At 40.3% G+C, this 13,965-nt stretch overlaps 1 protein-coding gene across 1 annotated transcript in view; it reads right to left on the minus strand.

Annotated features, from left to right (window-relative positions):
• Nucleotides 1-13,965, minus strand: part of ankrd13b (ankyrin repeat domain 13B) — a 90,253-nt gene that overhangs the window by 30,162 nt on the left and 46,126 nt on the right. The window contains exons 4-6 of the mRNA XM_015395746.1: nt 12,288-12,333; nt 11,949-12,092; nt 10,324-10,564 (exon numbers count right to left, since the gene is read on the minus strand). Coding sequence (XP_015251232.1) covers nt 10,324-10,564; nt 11,949-12,092; nt 12,288-12,333 — 431 coding nt within the window. The remainder of the gene's footprint in view (nt 1-10,323; nt 10,565-11,948; nt 12,093-12,287; nt 12,334-13,965) is intronic.

The raw sequence follows: 13,965 nt of genomic DNA on the forward strand, positions 1-13,965 counted from the left end.
AATTTATGTAAACTAATTAAAATATTCCTCAGAAAGAAATTGGAATAACCCGACAGAAGAATGATCAATGGTGGAAACGAGAACGGAATAATAATTTACCTCATTTTACGTGATAAGATCAAAATGATCCCACACGGGAGAAAACTTCTTCTTCCTTGGTTGATCCATAGTTTTCAATGACAAGCCAAAAACCAATGCAAAGCAAACAACACAAACTATCTCCATCCAACAAAACCCACAAATAAAATAAATCCAAGTAAAGTGATATGTGGCGTGCAAAAAAAGTGCATAAATGTCAATTACGGACGGGGGGGGGGCTGAATCACTTGAGGGAGGCGTTATATAGGTTGATGACCACAGGTAGGAATGATTTCCTGTGGCGCTCTGTGGAGCATCTGGGTAGGAGGAGTCTTCTGCTGAAGGAGCTCGTCACTCTAACTAGAGTGAGGCCCTCTGACGTTATTATGGTCAATATTTTCCTAACTTAACCTTTATTAGGTAGATGTCATATCATCATTGGCTTCTTTGAAAAGAAGGCAAAAGGGCTAAACAGCAAAGCTGTAATTTCTCAAACATAACATTTCCATTTTGACTGAATAAATATCCATCCATCCATACATCTTCTTCCGTTTATCCGGGGTCGGGTTGCGGGGGTAGCAGTTTCATTAGGGAGGCCCAGACGTTCCTCTCCCCAGCCACTTGGGCCAGCTCCTCTGGGGGAATCTCAAGGCGCTCCCAGGACAGCCGAGAAACATAGTTCCTCCAGCGTGTCCTGGGCCACCTCACCAGGGAGACGTCCAGGAGGCATCCTAACCAGATGCCCGAGCCACCTCAACTGGCTCCTCTCGATGTGGAGGAGCAGCGGCTCTACTCTGAGACACACTACGGAGAAAACTAATTTCAGTCGTTTTTTTCGGGATCTCATTCTTTTGGTCATGACCCAAAGCTCATGACCATGGATGAGAGTAGGAACGTAGATCGACCGGTAAATCGAGAGCTTTGCTTTTTGGCCCAGCTCTCTCTGAACCACAACAGACCAGTACAGCGCACGCTTCACAGCTGCACCAATCCGCCTATCAATCTCCCACTCCATCATCCCCTCATTCGTGTACAAGACCCCAAGATACTTAAACTCCTCCACTAGGGGCAGTACATCCTCCCTGAATATGCTGAATAAATAAATAGTGAAAATATTTTTGGCTTTGTTTCTAAACTTCTTCTGGCAGCTTAGATCATTCAATATTTGCAAAAATGCTGGATGTCTTCTAAATGTCTGTAGAGGAAAATAAAAATCTCTCCCGCTATCATCAATTAGAGCAACAGCGTCAGAGCGAGTGATTTAAAGGTATAGAGGACAATCTTTTATTTCCGGATGGATCATCCAAATCAGTGGTCCTCCTAATTGTCAGTCATTCTGGTGAAATGTTTACGTAAGGCCATCCTATGTGCTTGCCTCGTTAGCTATCTTTTTCTACGCATTTGCTCTTTCAGGCGTATATCTGTGGTGAGCTACGGTTTCAGACAGTCATTGAAGCTCACCTTTCTCATCGCGGTTCTTTGAAAATGGCCGAAGGTTGTAAGAGAAAAAGTGTCTACGAAGCGTATGAGAAAAAAAGAGAGGCCTCAGAAGAGGCAGATATATCCCAGAATGCTTTGCACTGAGAGCTCTCCTCATAAAGCATTCAGGGATTTGCTGTCACAGTAACCTGCTGTCGCTACCCAATAGCGGCGACTAATAACAAAGATGGCACAGGCACCGCGCTGTAGAGGAGAAGTAATGTTCCCAACGGAGCAAAAAGCAGTGATCAACTGAGTTTGCTTCAAAGAGCAGCACATTTTAAACAGGGTGTGCACGAGGAGAAATGCGCACGCATTATTTTTTAAGTGGAGAGGGCTTTTAAAAATTCTCCCCAATAACGTTAAAGAAACTCAATGATCTGAAGGAAAAACTTTGGCTCTGTTTTTCAGATTGCTCCTTAACCTTCTCTAGATGATCTCACAAAGGATGTATTTAAAGAAACAGAGCGGTTTTACTCAGAAGCTCCTGCAGCTCAGGTGTAACACAGACCACTACAGGAAATCCTCCTGATATGGAGTCATTGGGGAAATTTGGATCGTTTGAGTTAAAACTAAATTGATGTTTTTCAGTTGAATCAGATCATTTTGGACCTGGTAAAGACCTGATTATTAATATTATTATTATTAAGTCCTGATTACCTACAACCAGCGATGGGCCGATTAACAGCTTACAGGTAGAAAGAACTTTTCTCTGTTGCTCTTATTGTGTTGTAAAACACATTAAAGTCCACTTTACGATGGCAACAGACAGACGGACGATGGCCAAGAGGCATATTTTACAAAATTGCAGGTAAAATCTCCTCTTGAGTTTTTGTACTGCAGTAGTTTTAAGTGAAAAGGCGAAAGTACAGAATCCCTTTGTAGCTGCAGTTGCTAACTTTTTGTAAACCACTAAATCCTGTCATTTCTATAGTTTCTTTGTGCTTGTAATGATTTACATAGATAATATAAGTCATGAGAATGACTTATATTCATCCAGGTCATGGCGATTCCAAAACGGTAAAAAAACAAAAAAAAAACAATCCACTTAGCTTTGGATGGGAAGCCAAACGTCTTCCAGATTCCAGTGGATTGTTTTTTTTTACTTTTTTAGAATAATACTCGGATATTTTGGCTTTAGGTTATCATGCTGTCAGATTTCCCATCTACCAAAAACCATATAAGAAAAACATTTATTTTTAATCATAAATGCACATAATTATTCCATGTGAACATATTTAAAGAACAAAACGAGGGCAGTAAAGTCAGCTTCCACCCTGTTGGTGAGACTTGCAGCCTTAAAACGCTGCTTCCACCGTTCCTGATTCCCATCAGTGAAGATCAGCAGCTCGGTGAGCAATTAGGAAACCTGCCGAGAAATTAGTGAGGCATTTCTTATCTTCATCTGCCTCGTCCCTATGGACCCCAGCAGGGTTTATAAGGATGCTCATCCCCTCCATCCTACTTCTCACTTCTACAGTAGCAGCATCGGTGCAATTATATTTAGAAATCACTATAGACGGCGCTACATGGGGTTAATGATGACAGTAGAAATGTTTATGTGTCGGTAAGCCAACTGCTGTGGTCCTAACCTATTCAAAGCATCCCCATTAGCAGCACCGTACTATTATACCACTTTATATTCAGTTCCCCCCTCAGGACCAGCTGTATTATTGTTCAAAGGATTATATTTTCTCCTGTGTGTTTTTAGGCTTGCAGTTTATGTCATTAGCTGAAACCAGAAGAGATAAACATAATAATAAACAATTTAAGGCTGCTAAAATCAATGTAGGGAAAATGGCTTTGAATCAATCCATCTATTCTCTCAGCAAACTCTTTTTATACATTTTATTTTATTGCTTTATTGTTTTATTGCTGGGTCTGCATTAGACCACATCTATTTAATCAGTTACCGTTAACTGAAGCGACACGAAGAGTTCAGGTCTTATTTTTGTGACAATGTTGATAATTTAGGTTTATAGATCTCTATAGTTCATCCTTTGAATTGGTGAAGAGTCAAACTGACTGAAGTCGTCCTGAACACGTCGCACTAAGCTACTGTTTTAAAAAATAAATACATTTTAACGAACGATTATTTGACGTAGTACGGACATGTCAACGGTAAAATGATTCAACGGTGACAAATAAATACTTTATTTAAAAAAAACTACAGTATTTTCTTCTTCAACGTCTGTTTCGCCAATGACTGTGGGAAATGGGGGTCGCTGCAACACCCCCTCTTGGCGAGAGGGAGATTTAAAAAAAAAGATTTATTAAAAATATTTCCACAATTTTTAAATTTCCCACATTTTTTTGGGAAATTATTTTGATTTTCTTTATTTTAGTATTGCGTGTATTTGGATTTTAAGTTAATTATTTTGAGGCCTAATCAACACAAGTTGATGTAATTTACGTTGTCCTGGCAAGCTAGTTGTCACCGAGTACAGAGGTATCCAGCTAGCGGCAGCAGACTAGTAAATTTACACACTAATGACAGAAACAATATGGCGGAAACCAGGCACTGAACCCCATTTTGGATTGTTTTGGTAAACCACCACCAGTGAAGAAGAGCACTAGTACTGCAACCACGACAACGGAGAGCATTCGGAGTTAGGAGACTGTCCGGCCGCTTCTGATGGCAGTTGTATCTGTCACTACCCGATTCGTCCCGGAAACACGATCCATCCTGTGAATGCGCCATCAGCTCATTTTCACATGCGCATCCACATACGTACATCTGGGTCGCCCTTGATTTTATTTAGTCAAAAAGACCTAAATTTCATTTTTCCCTCCCCGAAAATAGTAAGCGTACTAAACTATAATGTGTTAAAGGTTAATAACATGTAATAAATGTATTTCCTGAGAAAATAAATGCCTTAAAATCCGATCTGGATCAGGATTGGGATCCTACGCTAATTCCGGGAGCTAACTTTGCTGCTTTTGACTTAAACGTAAATCTAGTCTTTTTCAGTTTTATCTTTTCCTTTCATGTTAACATTATGGTATATAGTGCATAATCTAAAGAAAGAAAAAACTAAAATGCAGATAAACATGGATTAATCATATTTTGCCAGACTGATCTGAGCATGTCCGATGATGACATCCGAGAAGCAGTTTAAGTTTTCGTTGCACGCAGCTACATCTCACACTGTTGGACGAAACCACCAACAACCCAAGAGGGACAATCATCAAATAGCTGTGGGTCTCGATACGGCCAAGGCGGTGAGGACGTGTGGGCAAATGTGAGACAACGGAGGAACATACGGGCGAAAAGGAGCGGGGATCCAGGTGGGAAAAGGGTCTTCGCGTTCTCGCGCACCTCGCTCTTATAGCTGGTCCAACTTCACGAGTCGCTTGTACGCGCAGTGTAGAAAGGATGTAGATTTGACCAATCAGAGGCCTCCTGTCTGCGGCACTGTCTGCGGTCACCTACAATTTTGGAGGTGCAGCAGAGTGTCTGCGGAAGAGGCGGGGCATATCTGCGTTAACTGCGACACACCCAGACAACCTGGAGTATAAATCAGCCTTAAGATGGAGAATATAGACGTTATTTGTTCGACATCATTGTTTAGTTTGATGGTGAGATTGTTTCGGTTGGAGGAATATACACTCCCCATTTAAAGAGTTCAAGTCTTGACTGTGGCGTGCAGGTTATTAGATGAGGAAGAGCGCAAACAGGCCGAGGCGGCGTGCAGCCAGGGCCAGGCGAGGGAGAGGAGCCTGTGGGCTGAATGGAGCAGAGGAGGCCAGATTTGAAGCTCTCCAAAGGAGCGGATGAGACGGAGCCGAGCGATAAATCCAGAAAATTATTTTAGAGTAAACCTAGGTGGTCTGTGAGATAGAAATAATCCTTATTCGACATGTTTTATTTAGCAGCACATGTGGTAAAGTTGCTGTTAGTCTATACACTCGCAGCGTAACGGGGATCTCTACAGAATCTAGTTTGTCAGCTCTGAGCTGCCGTAGAACAAAGATGTCTGCCTTCATAAATGCCAGACCTGCACCAGTGAAATTATAAAGAGCAATTTCAAAGGCAACGCAAACATAAAGATTGAGACTTTTCTTTATGTTTCACTCGCAGCCTCGCAGGAAAGAGTGTCTGAAACGGAACCCCGTTTTCTTTCAGGACTCTGCGAACCTCGGTGTAAAACTCGGCGCTTTCTAAGGATGGCTGGCGGGTAATCGTGATCCAGATTTATTTGTTTTTCACGCCAGGTAAATCCCTTACGCTGCCAAGCCTTACGAAGCAACAGCTCTTTATATTTGAAACTGAAATTTCACAACAAAGCCCGATCTGCTCGCTCAATCTGCATGTCCGGCCCACTGCTCTCCAGATCGAGCCCTTCTTTACTGTAAGTAAAGATTCCACAAATGCAACCACGGATTCACAGTCCTTTTCAGCTCCCTCTGGAATACTGTTGATCCTGACATTCTCTCTCCTGGATCGGCTCTCCAAGTCTACCAACTTATCTTCCATATTCATGTGTAGCTTTAGCAGCTCAGCTACCACTTCCTCCATGTTTCGAGTTCGCTCCTCCGTCTTCTCTAACCGTTCCTCTACTTCACTAATCCTTGCGTTAGTTTTTCGTATTTCCTCTTTAATAGTCGAGAGTTGTTCCATGGTTTCCTGGCGGAACCCTCTAAGTTCTTCTAAAAGAATGTCCAGGCTAGCCATTTCGTCTTGTTAGCTTACGGCTACGATACGTTAGCTGTACCTTTTCACAAGATTTTCCGTCCTTCCTTTTCAAGTTTTATTGTCTTTGGAGCTTCGTTATCGTCTTACACCCTCTATCTGACTTTCGTGAGGCAATACTGCTCAGCTGAAAAGGGGTAATTCAGTAATATCTCTGATTGTCTGGGGAGTCTCTCTACTGAGCAGCCATCTTTACGGTGTTCCGACCGGAAAACCAAAGATTGAGACTTTTAGTTAGTAGATGAAAATAAAAAATATATTTATAGTTATATATGTGTAGCTTGGACTGTTACAGAATGCAAGTCGCAGCATAAATCAAATATAAATTTTTACACCATCATGTAAAACTAAAGGCTAAAGAGGAAGAAGAGACGATACAACTTCTCTGATGTTCCGTACGTTTCCCTCAACCAGAAAACTGCAGCGCTGTAGTTTTTATTTCTGAGTTTCTGGAGATAAATTAACTCCAGAGGGAGATGCCCTGTCTGGGCTGCTTTGACAAAGTGTTTTGCTCCAAGGCATCATAAACAGATTATTGGCATATGGACAGGAGTGCTGACGGGGTGAAATGCAGAGAGGTGACACGGTCTGACAGGGAGATGATTACCCCCCGCCTGCCTGCGTGGATGTGCTGTACTCTCCCTGTCCACCGTCTCGCTCACCGTTTATCTTCTAACATTCATTCTTCCTCTCTCGCCACGATTCACCCCAAAATGTCTCTTTTATTTATTTCCCTCTTTTCTTTTTGTCTACAGTTGTTCTTTCTTCTATATCATTCTTCTTTATCTCAGTTTCTGGGCAAACACCTTTGCTTCCGTTGCTCTTTTTCTCATCCTACTTTTCTTATTCCCCATCTTTAGTTTGCATGCCATCCTTCTACCTCCAAGGGTCACCCCCCACCAACACTCCCCCGGGGTCTCACATCTTTCACCTTTACCTCTAAGATGCCACCGTTTCATGCAGATGTATTCGTATGAAAGTACTTTTTCTAAACCTTTTTTTAAAGTTACACAATTCGGTTTATCTTATCAGGACTTTGAGTGATAAAGCAACACAAAATACTCAAGAAATACGCATCAGGATACATAGATTTATGAAAATACCACAATATGGCCGTCATTGTCTAATGCTACGTTCAGACCTAAAGCGGCAGAGGCAGCAGGAGCAGCTAGTTTACTTGCAAAGTCAATGGTTGACGCGCATCAAGGAGCAGCATAACGTCCCGCAGCGTGTTTTGAGCAGCAGGAGCAACGCATCTGAGCAGCTGAAGCAGCGCCTAACGAGCTTCTGAGCATCTGACGCGAGCGAGGCACTGCGAAAGCAGCTGCTGGAGTTGGAAAAATTAAACTTTTGCTGCTGGACGTGCCAAATCAACCAATCAGAGAAGCTGATCTGAGAGCTGGCAGGGAGACAGACACAGCGCTGCTGATGCAGAGCGCTATGATCACTCCACTGAAACAGTTTATTAACGCCAAAATTAACTCAAAATGCTGAAACCTGCCGGCAAGCATTTTTTGGAGTGTAGTAAAAGGGTCATGTGGTTCAAACTACAAGAGCAATGGGAAAAAAATAAACTGTAGTAGGAACAACAAACAAATAAATGGCTTAAATAACTGAAACAAATACATTAAATTCCAAAAAAACAGGCATAATCAAATTAAATGAACAAAATATCAATAATTTCTTAAATAACAAGAGTTACCTGAAACCCGGTAGAACATGAAGGGACATTTAAAGTTGTAAAATGAACTCTTAAAACTATGTAACTGTATTTACCTACAAGCTAAAAGCTCAGTTTGAAAACAAGCTACCTTCAGCTAGATATTACCTTAAAAACTCCTTTAAAGTCGTAGGGAAGCGGCTGTTCCAAACGTTGCATTTCCGAATTCTCCCGAGCGGTGCCCGACTTTCCAAGAGTGAATAAACTGAATGTGATTGGTCGATTATCAAGGGGGCGGGATTGTTAGTTGTGGCCAGTTTGTTGGAAGCATCTTGCTAACCAGTTAGCAACTTAGTGCTAGTAGGTTCCCAATGGGAAATTCCATTGGGACCAAGTAGCACTAAATTGGTGACTTAGAAACAACGCTGTCAAGGAACGCTATGGACAGCGGAAACATGCAAGAGGAGGAGAGTTTAGTGTCGGAGGTGGATGAGTCTCCTCCGTCATCCGTTTTTTTATTTAGAAGAGGAAAGCGGGGACGAAGATGTTGTGGAAGAGGACGCCAGGGCGGCAGAAGCTTGGTTTGGTGTAGAAGGCTTCCAGCCGTACATGTTTGAGCCCTTGCCTCGCGACGCTGCCAGTTCTGCTAGCTCTACGCCTGCCGAAGACACAGATGTCCATCCCCATGAACACTGGGGCGCAACTTAAAGGGAAAGGAAATTATTCTGATTTCAACCGTTGCGTATATTAGCTGCGACATATGAATCAAGATCCTATGACTGAAAATATTTGATTGACAGATGACCGTTGATATATGATTGGCCGAATTTAGGTGAACAAGCTGATGTATAACTAACTGGCCTGCATAAAATAACGAAAAAAAACCCAGATTTTAAGAAATGATTTTTTTTAAACAGAAATTTTCTGAATTTTGGGACAATGTCGTCTGATAGAGAGTACATTTATATACATGTTTAGGCCAGAATGATTTGACATTCAAATATGATTTCCCTACGACTTTAAACCTCTGCTTCCTGCTTTTCTGTTTGCAAAGTCACCGATGACATCAGTGATCGATCTGACAGCCATCTTTTTTTGCTAATACTAACCCTTGCCAGCCCACTGATTGCTCTCCTACTATGGAGGAGCTCAGGCATTTCTTTATTCGTTGAGTTTGAAAAAGCTCCGCTCTGCAGCTGCAACAATTGCAGTGAGAGAGTCGGTCGTCATTAGAGATCACAAACTTTCTTTTTGAGAAGAACGTGAGTGAATGAGGTCATCTGTGCTTTAGTCTGGAATCTTTTCCATCTCCGAAGACAGTGTTCTCTCATCAGTATCAGACTGTTCCCAAATATAAGTCTGTCTCAGAGAAGTTCACACTTATCATTCATCATCTGTGTCATTTTTCGTCACTTATTATTAATGATTTTCACATAATTAAAGACAAATATTGTAAAAATGCATCCTGAAATTGTGTATCCTGTGGCCCAAAGCAATTAGCTTATGCCTTGGGCTGGCCTTGGAGGTAGCATCATGCTGTGGGAATGTTTTCTTCAGCAGGGACAGAGGAAGAGATCAGAAGAAGATGGATGGAGCGATGTGTAAGAGCGGCCTAGTCAAAGTCCAGACCTTAATCCTTAAAGGAATCATGCAGCTAATTATTGCTTCTGAACCAATCAGACCTGATGCTTTTTTTTCAGTCTTTTGTTTTGGAAAATCGGGTAGAAAAAATCCAGAGAGATTTGCAGCTGAAACCGAAGCAACAGGTGATTTATATGTTTATGCATTATTTTACATGACATAGAAATCTGAGTAATGATCACTAAAGGTTTGGCTTCAACATAAAGAAATAGTTTTGGAAGGAACAACATCCTTACTTTGAATTTTCCGTTATTTATTCTTGAAATGATCGTTTAGATACTAGGAACCTTATTGTAAAATGTTTTTGGTGGCATAAACTCTATGAACCTCTGATGAGCCAACCAAAAAAAATCTAGATAAAGAAGGCATCAAACCCCCAGAAACGCGCAGCTCCTCTCAGTTTTATCAAAAACACTAAAACAGACCCTTTCTAAACAAATAATTTATGATTAACTTTTCTTTTTTTGGCTCCCTTGTGTTTTTTTAGTCTCCACTTCCTGCTTGTGCTGCTGTGTTTTTCTTGCATGTTTCCAAATGCATTCTGACAGCCGCCAGGGAGCATGCTCGCTTTAGCTGCTGCAGAAAATCACTTATAGCAAAGGAAATGTTTTGCACAGAGGATATTATTTTATGAATGAGTAATTTATCACTGAAGGTGATCAGTAATCCGTTCCCTTCATGGATTGATTCGAAGCTTTGAAAATGTCGACATCATCATGCAATTAAACACCTTTTATATTCCTGTTCTGTGCATCTCTGCTCTGTTTCTGACCTCTCAAAGGCGATGTTGCGCGTGTCCAGCTGAGTGGTCACCACCGGCGCAGACAGCCTGACCGCGACCTGCTCGTCGCTGGGCTGCGACGCCCCCAGGAGACCCAGTCCGGCACAGGTGCTCCTGCAGGCTCCGGCTTTCCCCTTGCCAGGAGAGAGCGCCGTCAGGGAAGAGACGGACAAGGTCTCGCAGAACACCAGCTGCCTGTCGTGGTCAACCTCCATCACCTCCGCACTGGAGTCTGAGAGATTAAAAGAGGAAAACGGGAGAAATTCAGACGGAAACGATCATGATTTGATACAAAGACATAAAGGTGCAGATGTAATAAAAGATAGAACATCAAAAAGCAATGGAAAGGAAATAGAAAGGAAAAACCTAAAATTCAAACGTAAAGAATTTAAATAATGCAATTTATTCCTACAGCTGCTGAAACAAACTGATCAATTTTGTTTTATTTTTATTTTAGTTAAAGTTTTGTGTATTTTTTAGTTTCTTCTTCACTTTTTACTCTAGGAGTTTCATGTTTTACGTTCTCGGTTTTGCTGTTATTTTAGGTCGCCTTATTAGTTATGCTTGTTTTTTTTGTTTTTGTTTTTTGTTAGTTTTTTTTCACCAAGTGTTTTCTGGTTAGTTTTTCCCTTTATTCTTTCTGTATTTTGGTATAGACTCTTAGTGTAATTTTCTAAGTTAATCTTGGTATAACATAATTTCTTCTTCAGGCACTCGTGATTTTTTTTCTCAGCCATTAATAAAAATATACAGAGTTAATCTTTGTGTGGATTAGGCCTAAGTTACCGTTTTCCTGTCGGTCTTCACTGGATCCTTCGTTGTGTTACCGTTCTCCATGTCAAAATTTGTTATTTTCTTTATCTTTCTTTATCTTTAGCAGAAATATTTATGGTTATTTAGCGTGTTTTTAGAGAAAAATAAGCAGGTTACTATTTCACTATGTCGTTCATTCATTTATAAATATCTTACTTTGTTAAATAAATATTTAGTTTGGAGCAAAATATTTAGTTTGCGAACTAAATATTTAGTTTTTTAAGAAGTACTTAATTTGGAGCTAAATATTTAGTTTGTTAGATGCATGTTTACGGCTCATGGCTCGGCTCTGCTGCACGGTAGTCGACCAAAATCCCGGACGATTTTGAAATTCCCCCTGGACATTTTTTTAGGTATGAAAAGTAGGACATGTCCAGGAAAAAGAGGACGTCTGGTCACCCTACCATATCAACAATTTGATCTTTCAGTGAGTGAGTGCTTGTTGCTATGATGCGTCTTTGCTCAGCAGCTTTGCTCGCTGTAAACCAACCAATCAGAGCACAGCTCATCTAAATATTTATGATCATACCATAAAAGGAAGAAAACCTGTCGTTTCATTCTGGGGCTTTTAACCAGGCTGCATTAGGGCTCATAGCACAGCAAATATGCCATTTTCAGCCCAACCAATGTTACACACCCTATTCAGAGACCTTAAGGACCAGATACCCTATAGAATCATTCTATCACCCCTTTAAAGCTTTGCTTCACTTTGACCTAACCCATGTTGGTCACATAAATGTCTGCAGTTGCAAAGAGAGGAAAATGCAACAGGTTCAAGGGGCGTGAATTCTTGGCTTGCTAACCTTGCCCCCTGAAAATGAAGCTCCGGTTGCCTCTCTGCCAGGTCATCTGCTCAAACCCCATCAGGGTGGTGTCCACACGGAGACACTGTCCGCTCTTCCACACTCTGTAGGTGTCACTGGGGCAGATCCGCGACACCAGGGGCACTGTGGACAAACGCCAAATCCTAATCAAACATTACTATAACCTTCCATTTGGGTCGTTATGGACCTCAGTCCTCCATTAAATCCTATTAAACTTATACCAAAATAATAAAATATAAACATAACAGCAGATAAACTAAGAGCTGTTAATCAGCAACAGACTAAGTTAGTATCAGAGATGCTAAAGCTGAAACTCACCCCAGCTTGTAAACTCCCACTTCATCTCGACGTAGAAGTCCTGCGCCTGGACAGAAAGCAGAGATGGAGAGACGGACAATTTGGGCGAAAAACAGAAAGAGGAGAATCTTGGGACAAGACAACTGTCAATAAAAAGGTTTTGCTAATCGCAACATTCTTAATATTTGGAAATGTAGGTCAATAAATGTGAGGAAGATTAAGATTTATTTCTATATATATATATATATATATATATATATATATATATATATATATATATTAGGGCTGTCAAATGATTAAAATGTTTTATCTAATTAATCACAAGGTTTCTTGAATTAATTTCGATTAATCTTTAGCCTAAATATTATTGAAAAGTACAAATTTTCTGTGTACGCTTTTCAAAACAGAAGGATAAACAAGATGGTATTACATTTAGTTTTTATTAATGACAAATCCAAAAAAAGAATTTAATTCTCAACAATTTTGGACTACAGGATGGTTTAATGGAACGTTTTTCATTTAAAACAAACAACTTGACTTTTAAACAGTTACATGAGGTCATTTTACCGATTATTTATTCTTCTTTTAGCCAGTTGTTAAGGCAAACTATCTGGTTAACATTTTCTGAATGTTAAGCGGACCGTTACTTAATGCCCTGCGTTCTGTGAGGGTGGTCTGACGCATGCCAGTCGTAATATATATATATATATATATATATATATATATATATATATATATATATATATATATATATATATATATATATATATATATATGGGATTTAAAATGTTTAGATGTTGTGATTTAAATTAAGAAAGTTAAACCTTGAAAAACAATCAAAAATGTTGAAGAATGAATCTAAAACTTGATGAAGCTGTTGCTCTCCTCTCAGTGACGCACCTGACCTTTGTTTGCCAACTAAAATTAAACAAGAAGAATACAGGGAAGATGAAAATAAAATAGTTGATTGAACCCCATATTTAGCAACTTTTTAGATGCTATTAGCGGCTTTAAAACAAAAAAGAAACTAGGAAAAAAAACAGGGGACTTTTTTTCTTTTTTTGGAGACTTTGGCAACAATTTAAAAGCAAAGTTCGCAGAGTTTACCGTCTTTAACGAGCTCCACTAAAGCACTGAGAGGCCATTGGCCTGCAGTCAGAGAAGGAAGAGTGACTCTCCTTCGTTTCTCTCTTGAAAATGAGTCAATCATTCGCTTTGTCCATTGTTCCCTCCTACAGATATTTTGTCTTGAAAACTTTTGCACTATAATCGATTCCTCCCTGCATTTAATTCATTAACAGCTTTATTCCCCGTCTCAGAAATCCCAAATTCCAAAAGCTCATTTCAGGGAGATGCTTATCAAACCCCCCCGAATACCCCGCGGTGTATTTTGGTGTCATTTTATCTGCACTAATAATCGGATACATTTTCTTAAGCGAACTATTTTATATTAGATTATCCATAAGGCTGATGACTCATTAGCAAAGTGCCACGACAGTCTGCCATATTGAAATTACAGAACGTGGCGAGGGATAAAATTGTAGCAACGTACAGAATAACAACGCATTTCAGGTTGCTGGTAGTTCATTATGATTGAGAGGCAACGGTGAAGATCATTTGGACAGTGATGCATAGTAACGAATTAAAAATACTTCACTACTGTACTTAAGTATATTTTGGAGTACTTTATACTTTCCAA

This window comes from Cyprinodon variegatus, unplaced genomic scaffold, assembly GCF_000732505.1.
Source record: "Cyprinodon variegatus isolate N-32 unplaced genomic scaffold, C_variegatus-1.0 Scaffold759, whole genome shotgun sequence".
Lineage (NCBI taxonomy): Eukaryota > Metazoa > Chordata > Actinopteri > Cyprinodontiformes > Cyprinodontidae > Cyprinodon > Cyprinodon variegatus.